At 46.1% G+C, this 21,218-nt stretch overlaps 1 protein-coding gene across 1 annotated transcript in view; it reads left to right on the top strand.

Moving 5' to 3' along the window:
• The window catches only part of KMT2A (lysine methyltransferase 2A), a 42,533-nt gene that overhangs the window by 698 nt on the left and 20,617 nt on the right, over window positions 1-21,218 (top strand). Inside the window, exons 2-14 of the mRNA XM_042034029.1 lie at window positions 12-159; window positions 8,292-8,361; window positions 9,404-12,069; window positions 13,348-13,525; window positions 13,882-14,116; window positions 15,110-15,174; window positions 15,706-16,077; window positions 16,694-16,767; window positions 17,367-17,495; window positions 18,352-18,465; window positions 19,614-19,760; window positions 20,014-20,109; window positions 20,905-21,025. Of these exons, the coding sequence (XP_041889963.1) occupies window positions 12-159; window positions 8,292-8,361; window positions 9,404-12,069; window positions 13,348-13,525; window positions 13,882-14,116; window positions 15,110-15,174; window positions 15,706-16,077; window positions 16,694-16,767; window positions 17,367-17,495; window positions 18,352-18,465; window positions 19,614-19,760; window positions 20,014-20,109; window positions 20,905-21,025 (4,415 nt within the window). The remainder of the gene's footprint in view (window positions 1-11; window positions 160-8,291; window positions 8,362-9,403; window positions 12,070-13,347; window positions 13,526-13,881; window positions 14,117-15,109; window positions 15,175-15,705; window positions 16,078-16,693; window positions 16,768-17,366; window positions 17,496-18,351; window positions 18,466-19,613; window positions 19,761-20,013; window positions 20,110-20,904; window positions 21,026-21,218) is intronic.

Here is a 21,218-nt window from a genome sequence, read left to right as displayed (position 1 = left end):
GCGGCGGGAAGCGGCGGAGGCGGGGCAGCGCCGGGCCCCGGCGGCCCCGCGGCCGCGGCCGGTCCCGGCTTCGACGCGGCGCTCCAGGTCTCGGCCACTATCGGCATCAACTTGCGGCGGTTCCGCGCGGCCTGCGGCACCGAGGCGGGCAGCGGAGAGGTGAGAGGGGCAGCGGGGCGGGGGCGGGGGGGCGCGGCGGGCGGGCGGGTCCCGGGCGCAGCATCCCCGACGCCCCGGCGGCGGCGGCCCGAGCACACCCGGGCGCACCCACCCACCCCTGGCCGCACAGTCCGCCCGTCGCCGGGCACACCTCCCGCGCCCCGCACAAAGGGCGCGCCCAGCGGGAGGGGGGGGGGGGGGGGGGGGGGGGGGGGGAGTCGGCGGGCGGGACCCGGTGCCGGTCCTGGTCCGGCCGCCCTCGCGGTCCCTCCCCGCGCACGCGACTTGCCGCCGGTGCGTCCTCCCTGCCGCCGCCTCCATTATCCGCCTCCCGCCGCTCCCGCGCCCGCGGCGGGGCGGGATGCGGTGCGCACAACCCGCCGCCGGGAGCGAGGTAGGATGGATGGGGCCGAGGGGCTCCCGGTACGCCCCGGTGCCGAGGATGCTCGGTGGGGTGACGCGTCCTTCCCCGGGCGCGGGGGCTCGAGGGGGCTGGGCTGCGGGCCCGGCGGTGGGTGCCGCGCACCGGCCCTCCTCCTTCTCCTCTTCCTCCTCCTCCTCCTCTTCCTCCCTTTCGCCGCTGTGGATGCCCAGGCGGAGCTTGGGGCGGCGGGCCCGGTGCGAGGCCGTTCGCCGGCACTCGGAGCGCTGGCTCTCCTTTTCTTTTGGTTTTTTTGGGGGGTTTTGTGGTTTTTTTGTTGGTTTTTTTGTTTGGTTGGTTGGTTTTGGGGGTTTTTTTTGTTGTTGTTTTTTTAGTTGCTCTTCTTCCTGCCTTCATTTTTTTTTTTTTTTAAGCCTTTCTAAGGCAGCCGGAGTGGGAGTGCGACAACAACCCACCTATTGACAGAACAGGGAAGACATGATGGGGGTGTGTTACTACGAGCTGCAGCGTTCCTTTCCCCCAGTTGTTTTGCATCACTCGTTAGCAGCATCCTTGCGCCAGCAAGAGAATTCCCCAGGTCCTTTGTACCAGGAGGGCTTTATTGATTTTTGAAGGCCAGTTCTGTCTCGTCTTCTCCAGGCAGGTTGTCAGCTGTAGGGTAGGTGGACGTATCTTTGTATTTTGCTTATATGAAGAGCAGTTGTTTTCTTTTCCCATTGCTGGCTGTAGCAAAGTTTATTAAAATGCACGTGAAAATACAGTTTTCCTGTGTTTTTCTGACCCGGTTTTGGCATTTTCTATTGGATGCCTTGAAGTGGAGCTCTTCACTCATGGCTGAGCTGGAGGAATTCCTTGCCTGCAGAGTGGCAGCTCCTGTGGGCCACGGTGCTGGAGGAATGGGGCTGTGTTTGCACACACAGAGCTGAGCATGGGGACACTCCTACCATCACCTGTGCAGACTTTGGGGCATGAGTCGCACTGCTCTCATTAATGCCATCATCTCAGGGGCTGCACTTTGGGGTACTTCTCTTTTTTGCTGTTTGCAGTAGACATGGCTTGATGGAATTCATGGAGTCCTCTGGGAAGCAGTTAATACCTCACCAGTGCTAGTTCAGGGACAGAAATGACTGAGATCTGGCTAACCAAGCTGACCACAGAGTTAACAATCCAGGAGGTTTTTCATGTGGGGGGAGGCAAGTTGCTTTGTTTCTTTTTCTTTCTTTTTTTTTTTTTTCTAAGATGACATTGGGCTGTGGTTTGTTGTTTAATTCTGGTTGTCTTAAAATATATTTCTGCATCTCAAAAAAGGCCTAAAACATCTTTGAGATATCTTTTTGAGTTTGGCCTTTAGGGTATTTTTGCTTTAAAATAAAATAGCTGGAATGCATTCCAGGTGTGGCAGCTTGATTAACACAGGGTCTCCTGGATTTTAAGAATTCTACTTATTACATCACTTTTCTGTTTAGCTGCTAAACACTTCTCTCTAATAACATTGCATACAGTAGAAAGTAATGAAAAATGTTGATTTGTGGCTTGGTGTTTGTAGGTTGAGTTTTACCTGACCCCTCATGAGCCAGGCAGGGGCAGACCCCAGGTGTTTTCCCTCACTCTGCATTTGCAGCATGCCAGTGCTCTTTAGCGTACTCAGAGAGGATCCCCACAAACATTCAGATTGAGTTAACTCACCCAGTTGGTTCCTTTCCTTTGGTGATGCGTAAGAAACAAAACACTTTTGCATCAAAGGACATAGTTCTCTTAGCTGGTGACTTGTGCTCTCGTCGTAGTCCTAGTGAAGATTACAGTCCCCAGAGGCTGCTTTTCTGTCCTGCAGTACAAGTTCTCTGTGAGTTGGGGGTGAGGGTGTGAAAAGAGCTCTGGCAGATGTAGGAAGTCAGCACATGGGTGCTGCCTGTGGTCTCTCCAGAGGAGAGGGTGGCTGTGTGCAGTGCAGCAATGGTGCAGTTTCTGCTGCCCATGTGGCAGCTGCTCTGGGGGAGGTGTTCTTCTAGAAGGGGGCTTCCAGGAGACCCCTTCATATTAGGGCTCACCATGTCCTCTCAGTAACTGCCTAGTGCTCTTGCTGTTCTTTTCCACAAGGTTGAGGGTCCTTCCTGAACCAAGCCAGTTACAGTCTTCAACCGAGTTTGCATTCCTCATCAGGAATAAGCTCTGAGCAGTTGCTTTGAGGTCAGGAGCCAGTGGGAATCAGAGGAAGAAGCTGTGTTACCTTTTTATGTACAACTTCTGCTCTGCATGCTTATTTTTTTTCTACTTCGTTCTTGTGTGCGCTTGTGTGTGTAGGTACCTGTTGAAATTGGGTATTACCACCCAAGTTAGATGCAGGAGAAATGTTGTCTACAACAAGTATTAGACTCAGTCTTTCCTGTGTCTTCTTGGCAGTTTTGTAGTATATAGCAGGATGCATTTCTCATTTAAAAGGTACCTGAATTCTGGGGTGTCAGGGCATCCTCCTCAGATTCAGGTCAATTTGTACAAGCTCTTGTCTTCTGCTGCAGCTCAATGTTGCGCTGAGTTATCTCGAAACCAGCTCACATTAAAGGAGGCACGTTCTGATACTTGATTTTAACACCGCAAGAGTTGCTGGGGGGACTTTTCGCACAGTGAAGCTGTAACTGGTTGAACAGTAGTGTTTGTACTGTGTGCTGACCTTTCAGCTTGGTGTGAGTGGCACTGTAGGAATAAGAAAAATTTGGTTGCGTTTTCTTGATTCATTATGTCAATATTTGGTATAAAAGAAGCCTAGACGTACTTGTTAAATATCTGCTCTGCCCGTCAGTTTAGAGCTCCATGTCCATCTCTGAAGTGGGATTGAGGCTTTGGGACATAAAAGTTGAGAGTGTGCTGGATGCATGCTGACAGTTACCTCCATAAGTCTGTATTGGCTGAAAGTTGCAGAAGCTCGAGTTTGGCAGTAGGATGTGGTGGTGATGGTGGTGTCCCTGGTAGCACTGCTGTAATTATATGTGGGGTGTAATGTTTTATGACATGAATGTTGGAGCTGTGGATGCTCACCAGTGGCATGTTGGAAATGGTACTAGATACATGTCCTGGGGACAAGGAGTAGCTTCCATACTGCCACCAGGGTCATGCCTGAGCTGGAAGTACAGATAATTTCTTCTGTTTGTCTCAAAATTTCCTCTCCTAGTGCTAGGTTGAATGGTCGCTGTCAAAATGCTTGAGTGTTTAATGTGTGAGTTGGAGGTGTAGAGCCTTTCCTGTCATGGGTAAGGTGGTCACTGCACGTGAACAGGGAGGGGACTGCTGCAGGTATTGATATCTAACAAGAGGCACGTGGTGAGGATGATGCAGATCATGGCCCAAGAGACGGAGGCTCCTTCACGCACTTTCCCTTCCTGAAGAATTGGGTGCTGCTTTGTCAGATGTGTGAAAATAAAAGTATGTTTTAACCATCTTGGTGATGTTTCCGTTTCTGTTGTTTGGTCAGCTTTCTGCAGTGCTCCAAACTCTCAGAGGAGTGGTTTTGGGAAGTTTGTTAGGAGTTTGGGAAGCTGTTTTCAAATGAAAGGTGGTGTGGCTCGTCCCACTGGCACCAGCAGTGGGCAGGTAAGGCAACTTCAGAGCAGCAGCAGTGCACTGATGAGTTTGTTCCAGGGGCTTTTGGACATTGTGCTTCCTTCATCTGGAAAGCTCCTGGGACAGACTTGCAACAGTGCTTGACCAATCACTTCTGTATTAGCATCAGAGTGCTGACCTGCAGGTTTCACAGCACCATGTTGGAGGAGACAAGGGAAGAGAATGGGTAACTCCTTAAGTCAGTGGTTCATCACTTCTCAAGAATACCACAAAATTCCTAGAGTGGGGTTAGCTGTTCCCCCCAGGCTGAGCTACAGAGCATAGTTTGACTTTAGTACTGTTTCTTTAGGAAATATATGTTTAGGAGTGAAAGATGAGTTGACCACCACAAAAGACTTTTTTTATGCATCCATACAGCAGCTCTGGAGCTTTTTTCTCACCATCTGCAAGCTGGATCTTTCTAGGTAGTGGTTTGACTGACTGTCTTCCCTGGAAGTGGTATTATTGAAAGCTCGTTGTGGCCAGAATGAGAGTGTCTTGGGTGTTCTCATAAGCATTCCTCTGTATTCAGATTGGAAAGCATAAATCAGAATTTCTCATCCAGGTTGGGACCGGGACTCTGGCAAAACAGATCTGTGTGCTCAGTAACACAGTTGTAACAGACCCACCCTGAGCCTCAGCCCCATAAAGAGCAACATATTCTTTCTAATTCTAAAAAAACTGGACTCTGGAGGCTGCAGCCCTAATCACCATTGTATTGCCATGGGTGATGCCTGAGGGTATGGCTGTAGTGGTGTAGTTTGGGGGTTGTCATGTGGAGGTGACCAGGTCAGGAGCTGTTCTGTGCTCTCAGGATGTTCTCTGTAGGTCGGTGCTGCTCCGAGGTGAAGCCCCAGCAAAGTCTGTGCGTCGTTCCTGCTCAGAGCTTTCGCTGAATTAAACAATGAAGGGATGAATGTCCCCTCATCTGAGTTGGTGCATAACGGTCACCCCAAGTGCTCAGCTGTTTATTATTGAAGTTGCATTACAAGTAATGGCTTGGGAAGCATCTCCCTGAACTCCCAGCGGGCTCCGCTCGTCTCCCAACACCCAATGTTTGTCTTGGGGTTACTAACTGCCAACCTCCAAGGGTGTTTACTCTGCTGAAAGCAGAGGAGTCTGGTAGATATTGTGCTGCAGTCACTAAGTAGGCATCTGAATGAGCTTCTAAAAATAGCTTATCCCTTTCCAAGAAAATGAGGTGGTGTCTAACTGGGACCAAGCCCAAGATGGGGAGTGGGAAGTACAGCACTGGTCAGGTGACTCTATTGTAAAATAAAATTTTTCAGGTGCTGATTGGAGCGGCTGCATTGCTGGTTTAGTGCTGGTGACAGTCCCATGCAACTGTACAGATCCATAGTGGTATGGTTTATACTGTTACTCCTCGGACAGAGATCAGAACATCAGTTAGTGTCTGCAGGATAGTTTCTCCTTTGAAGGTGGATTTTCCTCTGAGATCTTTAATTGGAAAGTGTTTGAAAAGTAATACTGCTCAAGAGCATTGTGATAAATATTTGCTTGCAACTTCTCTGTTCTTTGGTAGCTGGGTTACTTCAGGAAAAGTCCTCCTTCATCTGTGCACAACTCTGAGGTTGAACCCGGTTGGGATAGTGTAACGTTTGAGTGGGAGATGTACATGGAAGCTGTGTAGCCCACAGAGAGATCATCCCATGCTTACTTGGTTAGTCTTCATGTCTGGCACGAGGCAAGCCTTCCCTCATCCTTTAATTTATAATCCTGAGTGGCCTTTTTTGCATTGCATTATTCTTTTCCAGGTAAATGAGGCCACGTTCAAAATCTTTACGGTTTTTAATCACTCTCCATCTGTCATGTTTATAGTCAATTCTGAAAAACTGGAAGGAGGCTGTTCTGCCTAGTTTGCCTCAAAGCTGCATTTTGGCATGTGATGGCCAACTGGATGGTTTAGCCTGGCACATGCTTAGTGGTACTTAGTGGCTTTCTTGATCTTCTCTGACAGGTCACAGGGTTGCCTTCTCAGGTAGTGACAGCAACCGTTTTGAGGTCACCAATACACTCAGGAATGTCACCGAACAAGCAAACACAAGTGACATATTGGTCATACTACTTGTGGTTGTAAATGAAGCAAAAGTGACCGTTTTGTGGAAGGAGCCTTTTTGCTGTAGACACTTCTGGTGACTGCTTGGTAAGAAATGGAAAAAATTATCATTCCCAGGCTATTGGGCCAAAACCAGAATTAATGTATCCCACTGGAAAAGTAAGATAACAGAGCTCAGTTTGAAAATAATGCAAGTTCTAATAGTGGATTATGGCAGGTGATTGTCAAGAATATGGCGAGTACTGGTTTAGTAGTCAGAGATAAAATAATAATGACTGTAGGACCCAGAATAACAAAATGAAGAAAAGATCTGTAGCAGCCACAGGAACTTGGAGGCCAGTGTGAGTCAGGAAATTGCACAGGGTGAGCAGCTGATCCTGTAGTGTTCCTAAACCTGACTGTTCTTAGGTACTTGTTGTTTCTCTGTGCCTTCTCTGGGTTTCAGCCCACACCTGTCTCTGCTGACAGCCTCTCCCCCTGTCAGGGCTGGGGACCCCTTCCCTGCCCACGCCCACAAAGGCAGTGCTGCTCCGCACAGCAGTGTTTACATCCTGCTGTAGCCCACGTGCTCTGGAGCAGCAGGCAGGCGTGACGGGCCGTGTATCCGCAGTGCTGGGAGCGGGCAGCTGGGCACTCCCACAGCTGCTCTTGCTCTGGTTGCAGTGCTGCAGGACTGAACTTTGGAAGGAGTAGCTTCTCCCTTTCTGGGAACGGCCTTCAGGGGTTCTGTGTGATGCAAGGTGCCTCAGGCAGAAGCAATGTCTTGTGGCATCATTTTATTTCTTTTATGCTGCTTTATCATTGCTTTTTCTGGTTTTCATGTCATCTTTGCTGCAAGTGCAAAGAGCAGATAGGCAGCAGGGATGGGAGGAGGGACAGGGCCACCCCGTGCTCCAGCAGGTGTATGTGCTGGTGATGGCTTACAGCGATTAACTGCAGCCCAAGGGGGTACATGATGTATTTAACTGGCCAGAGCATTATCTGCATTGAGAACCTGGATGCCCACCTGGTCAGAGCATACCGTGTTTGAATTGTTTACACTGGGACTCATCAGACACAAACCAGGCAGAAAATTTTGAGAAATACTTTGGTCTAAAGCCTTGCTGCTTTTCATCACATCGTGACTCTCCTGTAGACGCAGGTGCGGGTCTGCCAGACTGCAGTGTCAGTAGCTGAGATGCTCTTCCTGATCTTCCCTGTAAGTAGATGAAATAGGAATTCCGTGTAAAAAAGATGAGGCAGAACACAAAGAAATGGTGTTATTTCTTTGTGCAGCTCACCTTGTCCTTTCACAGTCTTGTCCCTTTTCACTTGCAGGATACTGTTCTTGCAGTGCCTGCCCTTCTCAAAGCTTAGTGGCCACATTACACAGTGCTTTGAAAAAGAGAGCAACAAGTGGCATCTCTGTTTCCAAAGTTCATAGGAAAGTTAAGACTGGCCAACATAAATACTTGAGGTGAAAATGGATTAGGAAAGGTGGAATGACATATAAACAAAAAGATGTCACCACACATTTGGGTGGCCCATGAACTGGATTGATGCTTACAGACTCCCTGACACACCTGCCTCAGTGGGGACAGCGAGCCTTTAACCTCATGCCTCTTTCAGAGGGAGGAGCTTCCCAGCAGGTCAGGTTTTCATCAGTGAATTAAAAAGAGAGGATTTGCATAAGTTTGCAGGAAGTTGGGCTATATTTGTACTAGAATAATACGCACAGAAACATTTCTTTTGCTGGAATGTGTCTTTAGGGTGGTTTGAATAATAGCTTATAGGAGGAAAGCTTTGTTGTTTGACATGAGCAGCAGATTTTGTGCATTAAGGGTTTGTTTCTGTATATATTTGGCCTTTGTTTTCCTGTAACTCTTTTTGGTTGTTCCACAGCTGTAAACTGTAGTTGCTGTGTATGTGTATATGAAAGTTTTATTTCCTTTTTAGCAATTGTTTGTTAGAAGAAAAAATGCCAGTATCTTTTTTGGGGAAGGAAAATCCTCTAGAATCCTTTTGTGCTTCAATCACAGTGGAGTTCATTTCAACATTAATATCCACGTCCTCAAACTTCCATCCTCTTTCTCATTGCAGGATGAACAGTTTTTAGGTTTTGGTTCAGATGAAGAAGTCAAAGTACGAAGTCCCACCAGGTCCCCCACAGGTAAGTTCAAGTTGCAGGATTGGGTGTTGACTTTCTGTTTTCTTTTGTGATAGTTTTGCTGTGCCTCCCCTGTTTATTCCACCAAATCTCATCCACCATAAAAGCCACACCAGTCTTTAGATTCAGTGCAGTTAGTTTTGGATTCTCTGTGTCTGATCTGTAAAGGAACAGGGAAACTTTGAGTAAAAGAGTTATACCGATAAACCAGTATTTGAAACCTCATGTCAGTGTTCTGGAGAGGCAGCTATTTAACAGTAACGGTCTGAAACTGGTTTGGCTATTTCAGTATCTTTCAGTAGACTCCTTGTTGCCTTATTGTCAATAAATGCTCTCACCAGAGCACTCTGCTCTGCCACCATAATCATCTGCTCAGCTTGGCCTCAACAGCAAACTGTGGTGGAGCGCCTTGCTAGCACAAGGGCAGATCCAGAACTGAAATAGCTGGGCTTGGTGAGGGTGCAGTGAAATGCATTGATCAAGGTGAGTAATCAAGTCTTGTGCTTGACGGCTCCAAGTCAATGCCAAGTATTAACTGTGCTTCGAAACTAAAACCAGTGTTTTGCAAATTGTCTTGTATCAGCTTCCTGTTGGTCTTGCTCTCTTGACCTCTCCCTTAGCAGTGCAGATGGATGGCACTTGAAAAGAAGGATTTTTTTTCCTTTCAACCAGCTGTGCTCTGTTTAAAAAAAAAATTAATGTGTTTAAAAGGTGGCATGTGCCCTTGAGAATTATTCCCAACATGAGGTTGGTACTGGGCTTGTGCCATTGCATATGTAGTTGTTGGGAAAAGACAAACTTGCATTTTTAAACAAGTTATCTGTGTGGTATTTTATGTGGGAAGAGAGGTTTGTTGGGAAGTACACTACATGTACTCTATACATGTAGTGATAAAACTATTTTTATTTGTTGATTATCTGAAGCATTTTGGCAACGTATGGGCAGCATGACTGATACTGAGTATATACTTGTGTGACCTGGGTAGTGCTTATCCCACACTTGGAGAAATTTAATATGTTCCCTGCATTCTCTACTTCCCTCTCAGTTAAATCTAGTCCACGGAAACCTCGTGGGAGGCCCCGGAGCAGTTCTGACCGAAGTTCAGCTGTACTGTCAGACTCTTCGTCAGTGTGTTCCCCTTCAAGCAAATCTGAAACCACATCCATGGAGAAAGTAAAGAAGAAGGAGTCAAAGAGTGGGGAAAAAAGACGAGGAAGACCTCCAACGCTTACAAGTGTGAAGTTCAAATTGTCACAGGAGAAGGACACATCGGACACTCAGAAGGGCAGCAAAGAAGAAAAAGAGAGTCTGAAAAAAATCAAGAGATCACCATCCACTACATTTCAGCAAGCAACTAAAATCAAGAAATTAAGAACTAGTAAGCTTTCCCCACTGAAATCTAAATTTAAGCCTGGGGCAAAACTTCAGATTGGGAGGAAGAGTGTTCAGATTGTGCGCAGGAGAGGCAGGCCACCGTCCTCTGAACGTTTAAAGACTTCCTCAACTTTAGTCATAAACTCTCAGCTGGAGAAGCCCCAGAGGATTCGCAAAGAAAAGGATGGCACACCACCTCTCACAAAGGAAGAGAAGGCTGCTATCAGACAGAGTCCACGCAGGATTAAACCCGTTAGGATTATACCTTCCACCAAGAGGACGGATGCTGCGATTGCTAAGCAACTCTTGCAGAGGGCTAAAAAGGGAGCACAAAAAAAGATTGAGAAAGAAGCAGCCAAACTGCAGGGCAGGAAGGGGAGAACCCAGCTCAAAAATATTCGACAGTTCATCATGCCAGTTGTGAGTGCGATCTCTTCACGGATTATCAAAACACCCAAACGGTTTATTGAGGATGAAGACTACGATCCTCCTATTAAAATATCCAGACTAGAATCCACACCAAACAGCAGGTTTAGCGCTACATCTTGTGGCTCCAGTGAAAAGTCCAGCGCTGCTTCTCAGCATTCGTCTCAGATGTCTTCAGATTCCTCACGGTCCAGCAGCCCCAGCGTGGATACATCTACAGACTCCCAGGCTTCTGAGGAGATGCAGATGCTTTCTGAGGAGCGAAGCAATACTCCAGAAGTTCACACTCCCCTGCCTGTTTCTCAGTCCCCTGAAAATGATAACGGTGATAGGAGAAACAGAAGGTTTTCGATAACAGAAAGAAGTTTTGGCCAGAGGACTGCAAAAAAGCTGTCAGCCTTACCAAGCGTGCCGCAGCAGCAGTCCTCCTCCTCTCCTCCTCCCCCTTTGCTCACTCCCCCGCCACCGCTGCAGCCTGCTTCAAGCATCTCAGACCATACCCCTTGGCTTATGCCTCCAACCATACCGTTAGCCTCACCCTTTCTCCCTGCTTCTGCTGCGCCAATGCAAGAGAAGCGAAAGTCGATTCTGCGAGAGCCAACATTTAGGTGGACCTCCCTGAAACATTCCAGGTCAGAGCCACAGTACTTCTCATCAGCAAAGTATGCCAAAGAGGGTCTTATTCGCAAACCGATATTTGATAACTTCAGACCCCCGCCGCTGACACCGGAGGACGTTGGCTTTGCATCTGGCTTCTCAACACCAGGTGCGACAGCTCCCACTCGTCTCTTTTCACTGCACTCTGGAGCCAGGTTTGATATGCACAAGAGGAGTCCTCTGCTGCGAGCACCACGATTCACGCCAAGTGAGGCCCACTCCCGGATCTTCGAGTCTGTAACCTTGCCCTCATCAGTCGGTCGCGCCACTACAGGGACCTCTGCCACAGGCACGTCCTCTCGGAGACGGAAGAGGAAAGCGTTCAGCCCCATCCGATCAGAACCCAGATCTCCTTCGCACTCCATGAGGACGAGGAGCGGAAGGCTTAGTACCTCTGACCTGACAGCTCTCACCCCACAGTCTTCTGTCTCTTCCTCATTAACTAGTATTTCAGTTAGTTCTCTTGCCACTAGTGCCTTAAATTCAACTTTTACTTTTCCCTCCCATTCCCTATCACAGTCTGGGGAATCAGCAGAAAGAAGCCAGAGACCAAGGAAGCAGACAAGCACTCCAGCAGAGCCTTTCTCATCTGGTAGCCCTACTCCTCTCTTCCCCTGGTTCACATCAAGTCCCCAGACAGAGAGAGGCAAAAACAAGGACAGGGCAGCAGAAGAACTCTCCAAAGATAAAGATGCTGACAAAGGCCTGGAGAAGGACAAGAACAGAGAGAAAGACAGAGAGAGAGAAAAGGAGAACAAACGGGAGTCAAGGAAAGAGAAAAGGAGAAAAGGGTCAGAAATACAGAGTAGCGCTGCTTTGTTTCCTGTAGGTAAAATGCCCAAAGAAAAAGCCAGTGAAGATGCTGCAGCATCATCGTCTGCCAAAAAAACTGCCGGGCGGAAGAAGTCTACAGCAGTAGATCCCGTGACAGACATTTCCACTGCTGCTCTGGTAGATATGGCAGCTGTCAAAACCAAAACATCCAAGAAAGGTAGAGGGGGGCTGGACAAATCAGACCTGGACCTCAGCCCCACCGTGCCATCTTTGGAGAAGGAAAAAGCTCTGCGTCTTTCTGCTCCTTCATCAAGCACTGTTAAACATTCTGCTTCCTCCATCAGTTCAATGTTGGCTCAAGCAGACAAACTGCCAATGACTGACAAGAGGGTAGCCAGTCTTCTGAAAAAGGCAAAAGCCCAGCTGTACAAGATTGAGAAGAGCAAGTCCCTCAAACAAGCAGATCAGCCAAAAGCACAGGTATTCCTTTTTCCAAGTTGGGTTTTTTGCTAGAGTGCATCTTACTTTGAACTTGTCCTGAAAGTCACAAGTAGCTTTTGTATACTGAGCGTGAAGAATTAATGTGCCAAGCTAAGCAGCTGTTAGTGCAACAGATGGCAAACGACGCGAAAATAAGGAGTCCTGGGCAGAAGCTGAGGGGAAGAGGGAGCTGCTGTGTAGTCAGCTCAGAGGGGAGCTGCATGCATTTTGGAGACCAGTACAGCATAGCTGCTTATTGGGTTTCTCTGAATAAATCTAAGCAAAGCAATTATCTAGAGCAGTACTTGCTCTGAAAAGTGTGGTTCCAGCAAAATGCAGTGTCTGTCTTGGCCTCGATGTTTCTCGGGGACCCTCCTCGAGTGTAAAGCTGGCTTCTGAAGAGAAAGTTGTTCCTTGATCTTCCTCTCTGTTTTTTAACTTTATGCAGTGATCTCTGACTTATGGAAGGGAGGAAAATCCATTGGAATTTTGCATGTGATTTGGGGAACTGTTTCCTACCACTTTCCTCTTTTCCCTCTTCCCCACCCCAAAACCACCCTTTTCTGCAGTCCTCTTTACCTGCCAGAAAGGGAGGTGAGATACGTTTTCAGGGAACACTTTTTATTTAAATTTTTGCTTTTTGTAGCGGCACTAGTGTTGAAAATCACTAGTACATACTTCAAATAGAGAAGCCTTCAGCTGTTTGTTTCTGAAATGAAGACGCCCATGCATCTGTATGACTGGCCTGGTATAGCAGAATCCCAGATTCTCACAGTTGCTTGTTTGGGACAGTTCTTTCAGTGGGAGAGATTCCAGAATCTTAGGAAAACATGGAAAATTGCACTAAAATGCTCCATTTGTTTAGCACCTCAGTAAACCCAACCTCCTCATCTGAAACATCAGCAGGTGCAAAGCTCTCAGCCTCATCTACTACTGGCTTCTGCTGGATCAGTCAGCACCAGGTGCCGCTTCAGTTCCAGTGGACTCTTGATGTTTTTATGTCGGTGTCTTGATAACATGGCTTCATGAGCAAGTTGGCTTTCCTGTAGTGGATAGAGACTTACCTTGTAGTTCTAATTGAGTCAAACCTTTTGTTCTCTTGCATTTATCCTTTCTTGGATAACTGAGGCTCAGAAGGCAGAGTCTTTGTTTTTATCTTGATTCTTACAAAATGCAAGCTAAGATATAATCTGCTTAGAAGTTTCCATTACATGTTTCTCAGCCTCATTTTGGTAACTTTCTTAGGAATACTGTCTGCTCTCATGTTCTGAAATCTAGGGGCAAGAGAGTGATTCATCAGAAACGTCAGTCCGAGGACCACGAATAAAACATGTGTGCAGGAGAGCAGCTGTTGCACTGGGCCGCAAGCGAGCAGTGTTTCCTGATGACATGCCCACTCTGAGTGCCTTACCATGGGAAGAGCGGGAGAAGATACTGTCTTCCATGGGGAATGATGGTGAGTTAGGATTTCTAGTTTTCATCTGTGGGTCCATACAGAGTCAGCTTCTATTGACTGCTTAAAATGAGGACTTCAAGTGATTAACAAGGGAAAGTATGTTAAAGATCTCTGGGCTCTCTGTTACAGCGCCACTCAAACAGGGTTAATCCTTTAAGCTATTAGGAACTGTGTTAAATACGTGTGTTCTGCACCAAACCTGTGTCCTGCTGAGGGGCGTGTGCACACGTGTATACACAGAATCACATGCATCCGTGTGGCTCTGCAGATGAACTTAGGCTTCATGGGCTAAATTAGACACTCGTGAAACATTCTTTGACATCAGCAAATTCACATTAGAAATATTCTTTTGGTAGATAAGTCATCGATAGCTGGCTCAGAAGAGGCTGAACCTCTTGCTCCACCTATCAAGCCCATTAAGCCGGTTACCAGAAACAAGGCACAGCAAGAACCTCCGGTGAAGAAGGGCCGGCGCTCCAGGCGCTGCGGGCAGTGTTCGGGCTGTCAGGTTCCAGAGGACTGTGGTGTCTGCACTAACTGTCTAGACAAACCCAAGTTTGGTGGGCGCAATATAAAGAAGCAGTGCTGCAAGTAAGTGTGTCTGGGAGACTGTTGAGCTAATCCGTGCTCAGAGTGGGATAAGTGTACTCACACACTGGGCCAGGAACAGCAGATTTGCCCTGTGTCATGGGCTTGGACTGAGCTTGACCTGGGCTGAAGCTGGATCAAAGCAAGGGACTGTAAACAGTTTGAGACTCTAAACCACAATTCAGAGCTCTTTCTCTGGAGTTCACTTCTGGTTTATTCTCCTCAGTTTGATGAAAGTGGCAGAGTATTGAGAATTGTTCGGTGTGGGATCTGTGGCTTTTGTTAGGCAGTACAGGATTTTGCAAGGAAGGCAATGTGCACGTAAATATTTCTCTTATTTTCCCAAACTGCATTCATGAAGAGCTTGTGTTTTCAAGCTGGTGTTTATTTAGCTTATATACACTTTGTATATCAAAGGTGTCTCTGGATATCATTAAGAAATGCCATTCTTCCTTGATTTCTTCTGTCATTTTTTATACAGATCACTTAGACTGAACCTTTTTGTTTTTTATATTGCTGTATTAAATTGATTTTACCAGACTAGATAATCTATCTGAAAAGGCAGCAGCTAAAGTGGCACCAGTAGATTGTTGTGGTATAAGAGCTATTTATAAAGACTTGCTGTGAGAATTGCTGTGTGAGAACACTCTGCAGACTAGAAGGAGTCTTGCTCTCAGTAGCTTTGCCCGGGCTTTCTGCTGGATTTCAGAGTCACGAGCCCTGCTGCAGGAATGGAGGAGGAAACAAATCCTGGCCCAATCTACAGAAGACAGTATATGCCAAGCATAAGACAAATAGGGAATAAAGTTGAATCAGGTTAGCAAAAGACTTGGTCCCCTAATCCAGTCTCACTCCAAGAGTATTCAGTTTTGTCTGAACAAAAGTAGTGTGTGTATTGGTAATGTTATTTTCAGTTTTTGATGTTGAGTATTTACGGACTGCCCTCTTAATGTCTGCATCTTTGTTCTGATTTCATGACATGTTCTTTCTTTTTAGAATGAGGAAATGTCAGAATCTACAGTGGATGCCTTCAAAAGCTTATCTCCAGAAGCAAGCAAAAGGTAGGCTGAAATATTTGCCTTGCATATAGCACAAGACAGAAGTTTTAGTTTCGTAGGTTTTGCTCTCTGTGCTGTTGTTGTGGCTACACTGAGCTTATAAAGGTTATTCTGCAGGGTGCCAACCTGCCTGCACTGTTGGTGGCAGGTGCAAGGGGCAGGAGAGATGTGAGTACTGACAGACATTGTACACCCCAGTGTCTCTCACTGGACTGGACTGGTGCTGACTGGACTGGTTCGCTTCCTTCCTTTTGCTTCCTTTTCCTTCCTCGCAAAGTCTGCTCTCAGCTCTGAATCTGTGTTATTGCAGGAGGGTGTTGCTTATTGCTGTTGCAAAATAGGGGCCCAAGGTGTGAGAGAATATGGATTGAAGTATAAGCCAAGTTTACTTTTTGAGTACAGTTTTTTCTTTTGTATGACAAAATGACAAAGTTCTGAATCAAAGTGTCTGTATCCTTGTTTTAAAAGAGCAGCAAATCATTTGAAGTCACACCATTTTGTCTGTGTTGCTTTATCTGTGCTTCTTTTTCTTAGCTGCAAAAAAGAAAGAGAAGAAATCCAAGACAAATGAGAAGAAAGAAAGCCATTCTGGAAAAAACCAGTTGGACTCTGGACAGAAACAAACTCCTCAGGCTGTTGTACCAAGAGAAGACAATTCTGGGAAGAAGAGCAGTGAGCCTGCCCGTAAGCCTGTTGAGGAAAAGCATGAGGATGGGAATTCCTCCGTTTCTGTGTCAGAGCCCAAACAGGTCCCTGCATCTGGTACCAGAAAGACTGGCAAGCAGATATGTCAGCCAGTCCAGCTCTCTCCTTCTCAGCCACCAAGCTCAGGACCTTTGAAAAAAGAAGCACCTAAACTTAGCACTTCTGAGCCCAAGAAAAAGCAGACTCCCCAACCAGAAATAGGTAAATGGGACTATTTATCCTCGATATGTTTGAGTCCTGTTAAGTAACAATACTGCTAAAAGCTGGTGCATTTTAAATCTGATGAATGCTTTATGGTGTGTTAAAATTTCAGCAGATTATTTTGAAAATTTTGCTTAGAACTGTCTTCCTTTTTATTGAGCCACAGTGTATGTTAGGGCAAGGAGAAAGATGGCTGTCCTGGTTGGGACTCTGAGTCTTATAGTTGTGCCAGTCTTGAAGAGTGTTTTCAGTATTGTTAAGTCTGTCAACTTCCCATTCTGAATGTGAAACCAGGAGGATGTAATCTTTTACTGCAAAAGTATAGTCCACTACTGTATGTAGTGCAGAGCAGCGTGAACAGTCACCAGCCAGGTCGCTCTGGGATTTCTGTGGCTTTGTACCCACAGTGCTCCAGATTGTGAGCAGAGCAAACTCTTCTTGTAGTCTTGCCTCAAAGAGACTGCTCATAGCTGGGGAGGTGCAGCTACAGAAGAAGGTGGAAAAATTCTAGTCTAAAACTCATCGCACATTACCCAGCTGATTTTTTTTCCCTTTTCTTCTCTACAGGTGGCTGTTAGTTACTTGAAATACTCATAATTTTTCCCCCCCTTCCTAGGCACAGAACAAAGCAAACAGAAAAAAATTGCTCCCCGTCCAACTTTCCCTGTGAAACAGAAACCAAAAGAAAAGGTGAATACTGTTTTTTATACAGTCAGTAATATTTCCAGCACCTGGAACTTCTGTCTAGAAAGTAGAACTGTATTGCTTAACTCTTGGCAGGTTTTTTTATTTGGTTCTTAAACATGTTAGATTTCCCTTGTATGTGGCAGTATGTGGACAGCAAAAAACGTGGCCTATGCCTAAGATTCAGTTCAGATGTTATTTTGTAGATTTGTGTGTTGGAGGGTGGAGGCTAGCTTTTCCATAAAATATGCAACTGCCTTTGTCTCAGAAATAGCTCGATCGTGGAAAAAAACTATTGTCTTGTGTAAACCTGAGGGAGAAGTGAGTAGAGCCTGTTTATACCCAGAGTTGCCCCACTGCAGCAAAACACCAGCCCATGCTCTGATGAGAGAACAGTGTGATGGTAGAGCACATGGAATTAGGACTGTAATTGCATATGGAATGCTCTTAGGGAATGGTTTGTAGAATGGTCACTTCCCTGCAGCTTTGTAACACTTGTTAATTTTGTGCTGCTTTGGGGGTTTGTGAATTATTACTGGATATAAATGCTGGTTAAGTTGTAACGTCCAGAGTCGGGATTAATGCAGGCTCCTTTGCTTGACCAGGAAAAGCCCCCTCCTCTAAGCAAGCCAGAGAGCAGCACACTGAACTTGCTCAGCACTCTGACTAATGGCAGCAGTTCCAAGCAAAAGCCACCTACAGATGGAGTCCACAGAATCCGAGTGGATTTCAAGGTAGAGGACAACATGTTTTAAGTATTTGAATCTCCCTTGGCTCTAGACACTGGAACCAGAGTCCTCTGAAAGTGCTGGCAGTAATTGCTGAGTTTGTGTGTCTGGTACCTTTCAGAGGGAACTGCAAAATAGGAGCCTCATGACAAGTCACTTGGTTGATTCTTAAAAGCTTGTTATGCCTTTTTTTTCTTATAATTAGAGTACTGGATGAAGAGACACTTAAAGCTTTAAAACCTTAACTGTCAATGTGTGAGGATGAGCAAGAATTTGAGGTTTATGAAGAATTATTCCATTAAGATGGAACTTTAAAACCTTACCACAACTTGAGCCAACAAGATTTGGGGAAAATGTTAGTAACTTGTAATTCACAACGTTTGGGGTATATCTGGGGTTTTAAAATGATAAATCATGTACATTTTTGAACAACAGTGTTGAAATAATAATAAAAATTAATATTTTCCTAATAATTTTTCAGTCCATCTATAAGTGTTGATACTGGAGATCATAGTGAGATCTCATAAGTGTTTATACAAATATGGAGCTTTAATAAAGTATAATTCTTTTGAAATTTCACTTTTAGTAATACTCGTGCAATTGTGAAAAGCATTGTCCTGTTCCTTAGGTTTGCTTTCCCTAGAAGGAAGGCTCTAGCATGCCACTGAGCGCTCTCGGCAGGAACAGCGCCGAGGTGTGACTCTCCCAGAATACACTGTAAAGTAGACTGAGGTAGACGTTCAAATTATTTCAGTTTGAGACATCTTAATCACAGGCCCAGAACCAAGCAGTCGCGTGAGCAATTTGTACTGATGTTGTATTGCCTTGTTCTGCATGGTGATGTGTCCTTTTGTACTTTCAGGAGGACTGTGAAGTGGAGAATGTTTGGGAGATGGGTGGGTTAGGCATCGTCACCTCGGTACCTATTACTCCCAGGGTGGTGTGTTTTCTCTGTGCCAGCAGTGGACATGTGGAGGTAAAGCATTGTATTCTGCTGTTGATGACTTAATTGCAGCACTGTATTGTTACAAAAATAAATAAATAAAAATTATAATTACCTTAATCCAGAAGAAATTAAAATAATACCTGTAAATCTGTCCTTGCTAGAATTTGTCCCAAGATACTAACGGGCAAGGTATTTAAAATCAGTTTGGAAACTTCAAGGGTGCTTTTTTTGGAGGCGTATGAGTTGTGAAGAACAGCATATTTGAGAGCACCCATGTCTCTAAATTTGGGAACTCACATCTGGTGTAAAGCAGGAGCTTTGCTCTCTTTTAACCTGAAATAAGAAGGACTGCCCAATGGTGCTAAAGGGTTTTAGGCAGCATTGACTTTTCCAGGTGCATCTGTATCTGCCGAGAGCTGCAAACTGTTACAGAAACATGACTGGAAAGGTTCTGGCGCTGCCTAAGGAGCTGGATTGAGATGTGTTAAATGCATTTCCAGGTGTAGATAGGTGCCTTCTCAGCATCTCCAGACCAGCTGACCTGGGAAAGTGGTGCTAGTGCTCTAGGAGGGCCTGGGTTCTGATGATTGGGCAGGGGAAAAGGGGGTTAAGTTCTGGATGTGGACATCAGTGCACTTGAGGTCCATGAAGGCCCTGTGGGGCATGGAGCCATCCCCTTCTTAGTCAGGGGCCCCCAGGGGACAAATGATTCCCACGTTCCCTGTGAGCCTACGGTGTCTGTGCCCTGAGGATGATTGTTTTTCTGATACGACCAGCCTTGGACAGAATACAGAGAAATTAGAAGAGCTTTGTAATGGCAAAGTGGACTGAACGGAGGGAGAGACTCTCTTTGCTCTGCATGTCCCTACTTCACGCACCAAGTGTGTCTTCTGGTGCAGTTGGCTTGTAATACAGGGAGGAAGTGAGGGAGGGAGATCCTGAAGAACCCTATAGGCCTTTGTCAATGCTCAAAGCACTTTGTTAACAGGTACCAGACTCCCAGTGGGCGTGAGGTGTCAGGTCGGTGTTTAGGTTACCTGAAATACACAGTTTCCCTCCTAAAATCTTGTCCTGTCAGTTGTAAAGCAGAATTCAAAATAGTTCGGAGCACAAGGGGGCTGGTTTGGGAACATGGAGCAGCTTCTGCTTTGCTAAAACCTGCCTCTCCCCCCTTGCAGTTTGTATATTGCCAGGTCTGCTGTGAGCCCTTCCACAAATTCTGCCTGGAGGAGAGCGAGCGGCCCCAGGAAGACCAGCTGGAGAACTGGTGCTGCCGTCGCTGCAAGTTCTGCCACGTCTGTGGGAGACAGCACCAGGCCACCAAGGTACCCCAAAACCACTGGAGACTGAGCAGCACCCCCACTGCTCCCAGGGCTCCTCTCGCTCCAGAGGGCGGCCAGCAAGCGTGTGCCAGGAGCAGAGTCTCTGTGCGCTGGGGAGGAGGCCTCTTGAGTTGCTCCATTGCAGCTTCTTTCTCATGACCTGAGTGGGGGGATCCAATCAAAAATGGCAAAGTCCAGAATTTTGCATCCCTTTGCAGGGTGTCTGTACTAATGCTTTTTTTCCTTATTCTTGTAGCAGTTGCTGGAGTGTAACAAGTGCCGAAACAGCTATCACCCTGAGTGCCTGGGCCCAAACTACCCAACAAAACCCACCAAGAAAAAGAAAGTTTGGGTGAGGGATTTTAATTTCTTTTTTGGGTAATTCATTTGTTGACTGATGGTAATGCCATGGAGCAGAGCTCTGCAGGTGATTTCCTCTGATGCAGTTCCTCATCTCTTCAAGGCAAGGTGCCTATTGCATCAGAAAGAACATTTGGAAATAGATAGTGAGGTGGTTGGTTGATGTTTGAAGAAAGCAGAATTTTTAAAGAGATTACCCCTTTTTTCAGTTGTAGTAAGTCATAAGATCATAGTGAGTTTTTTGATCATAGTCTCATAACATGGAAGAAGGTCTTTAAAATGGAAGCATTTACCTTGTTAACAAACCCATTGATACTGGTATTGAGAGACAATTCGGATTAATGTGCTAATTTGTGTCTTTCAGGCTTTTGTTCTAAACAAGCGCCTGTAGTGTATTTGCTTCTAAGACTTCGTATGTGTTTCCTTCTACAATATACAGAGTTTAAAAACTGTTAAAATAGGACTTTATGTTTTAGATCAGAAGAACTGCCACAACTACGTGTGTTTTATGTGAGGGAAAGGTGATATTTTCTTCAGTGCAAATATGAAGGACAAAAAAACTATACTGTGATTTGGTGTCATGTTTTTTCTTGTTGCATTATCACCATCTTACCATAAAGGAAATGAGCTCGGTTCTTTTCAGTGAAAGTTTCAGCATTTAAAACTCCTTGTTCTGTTGGGTAACATCTCTGCACTTATGAAATAGTAAAAATTATGAAATGTGTTGAAAGCAGAGAAACTGCTGGATAAAAGCAAGTAATTCTTGCCAAATGAATTCATTTTCCAGATATGTACCAAGTGTGTTCGCTGCAAGAGCTGTGGATCAACAACACCAGGCAAAGGGTGGGATGCACAGTGGTCTCATGACTTCTCCCTGTGTCATGATTGTGCCAAACTCTTTGCTAAAGGTACATAAAGTTGTGATTCTTTACAGCAGGAGCTTCCTCAGCTGCTTGGTTTTGAATCAGCCAGTGTGAGTGGGCAGAGGGCCAGCGTGGCACCTGAGCTTGGCACGGTCCAGCCAGCAGTGCAGGCTGGTTATGGTCGAGCCTGAAAGCACACGTAATAGTTCAAAGCCAGGATCTTAGGTTGTGCAGTGGC

Source organism: Corvus kubaryi, unplaced genomic scaffold (genome assembly GCF_017639235.1).
Source record: "Corvus kubaryi isolate FWS band 111438036 unplaced genomic scaffold, C.kubaryi_AGA036_p1.0 37367, whole genome shotgun sequence".
Classification (NCBI taxonomy): Eukaryota; Metazoa; Chordata; class Aves; order Passeriformes; family Corvidae; genus Corvus; species Corvus kubaryi.
The sequence above is the reverse complement of the archived record's forward strand: the minus strand, read 5'-3'. Positions and strand labels throughout refer to the sequence as shown.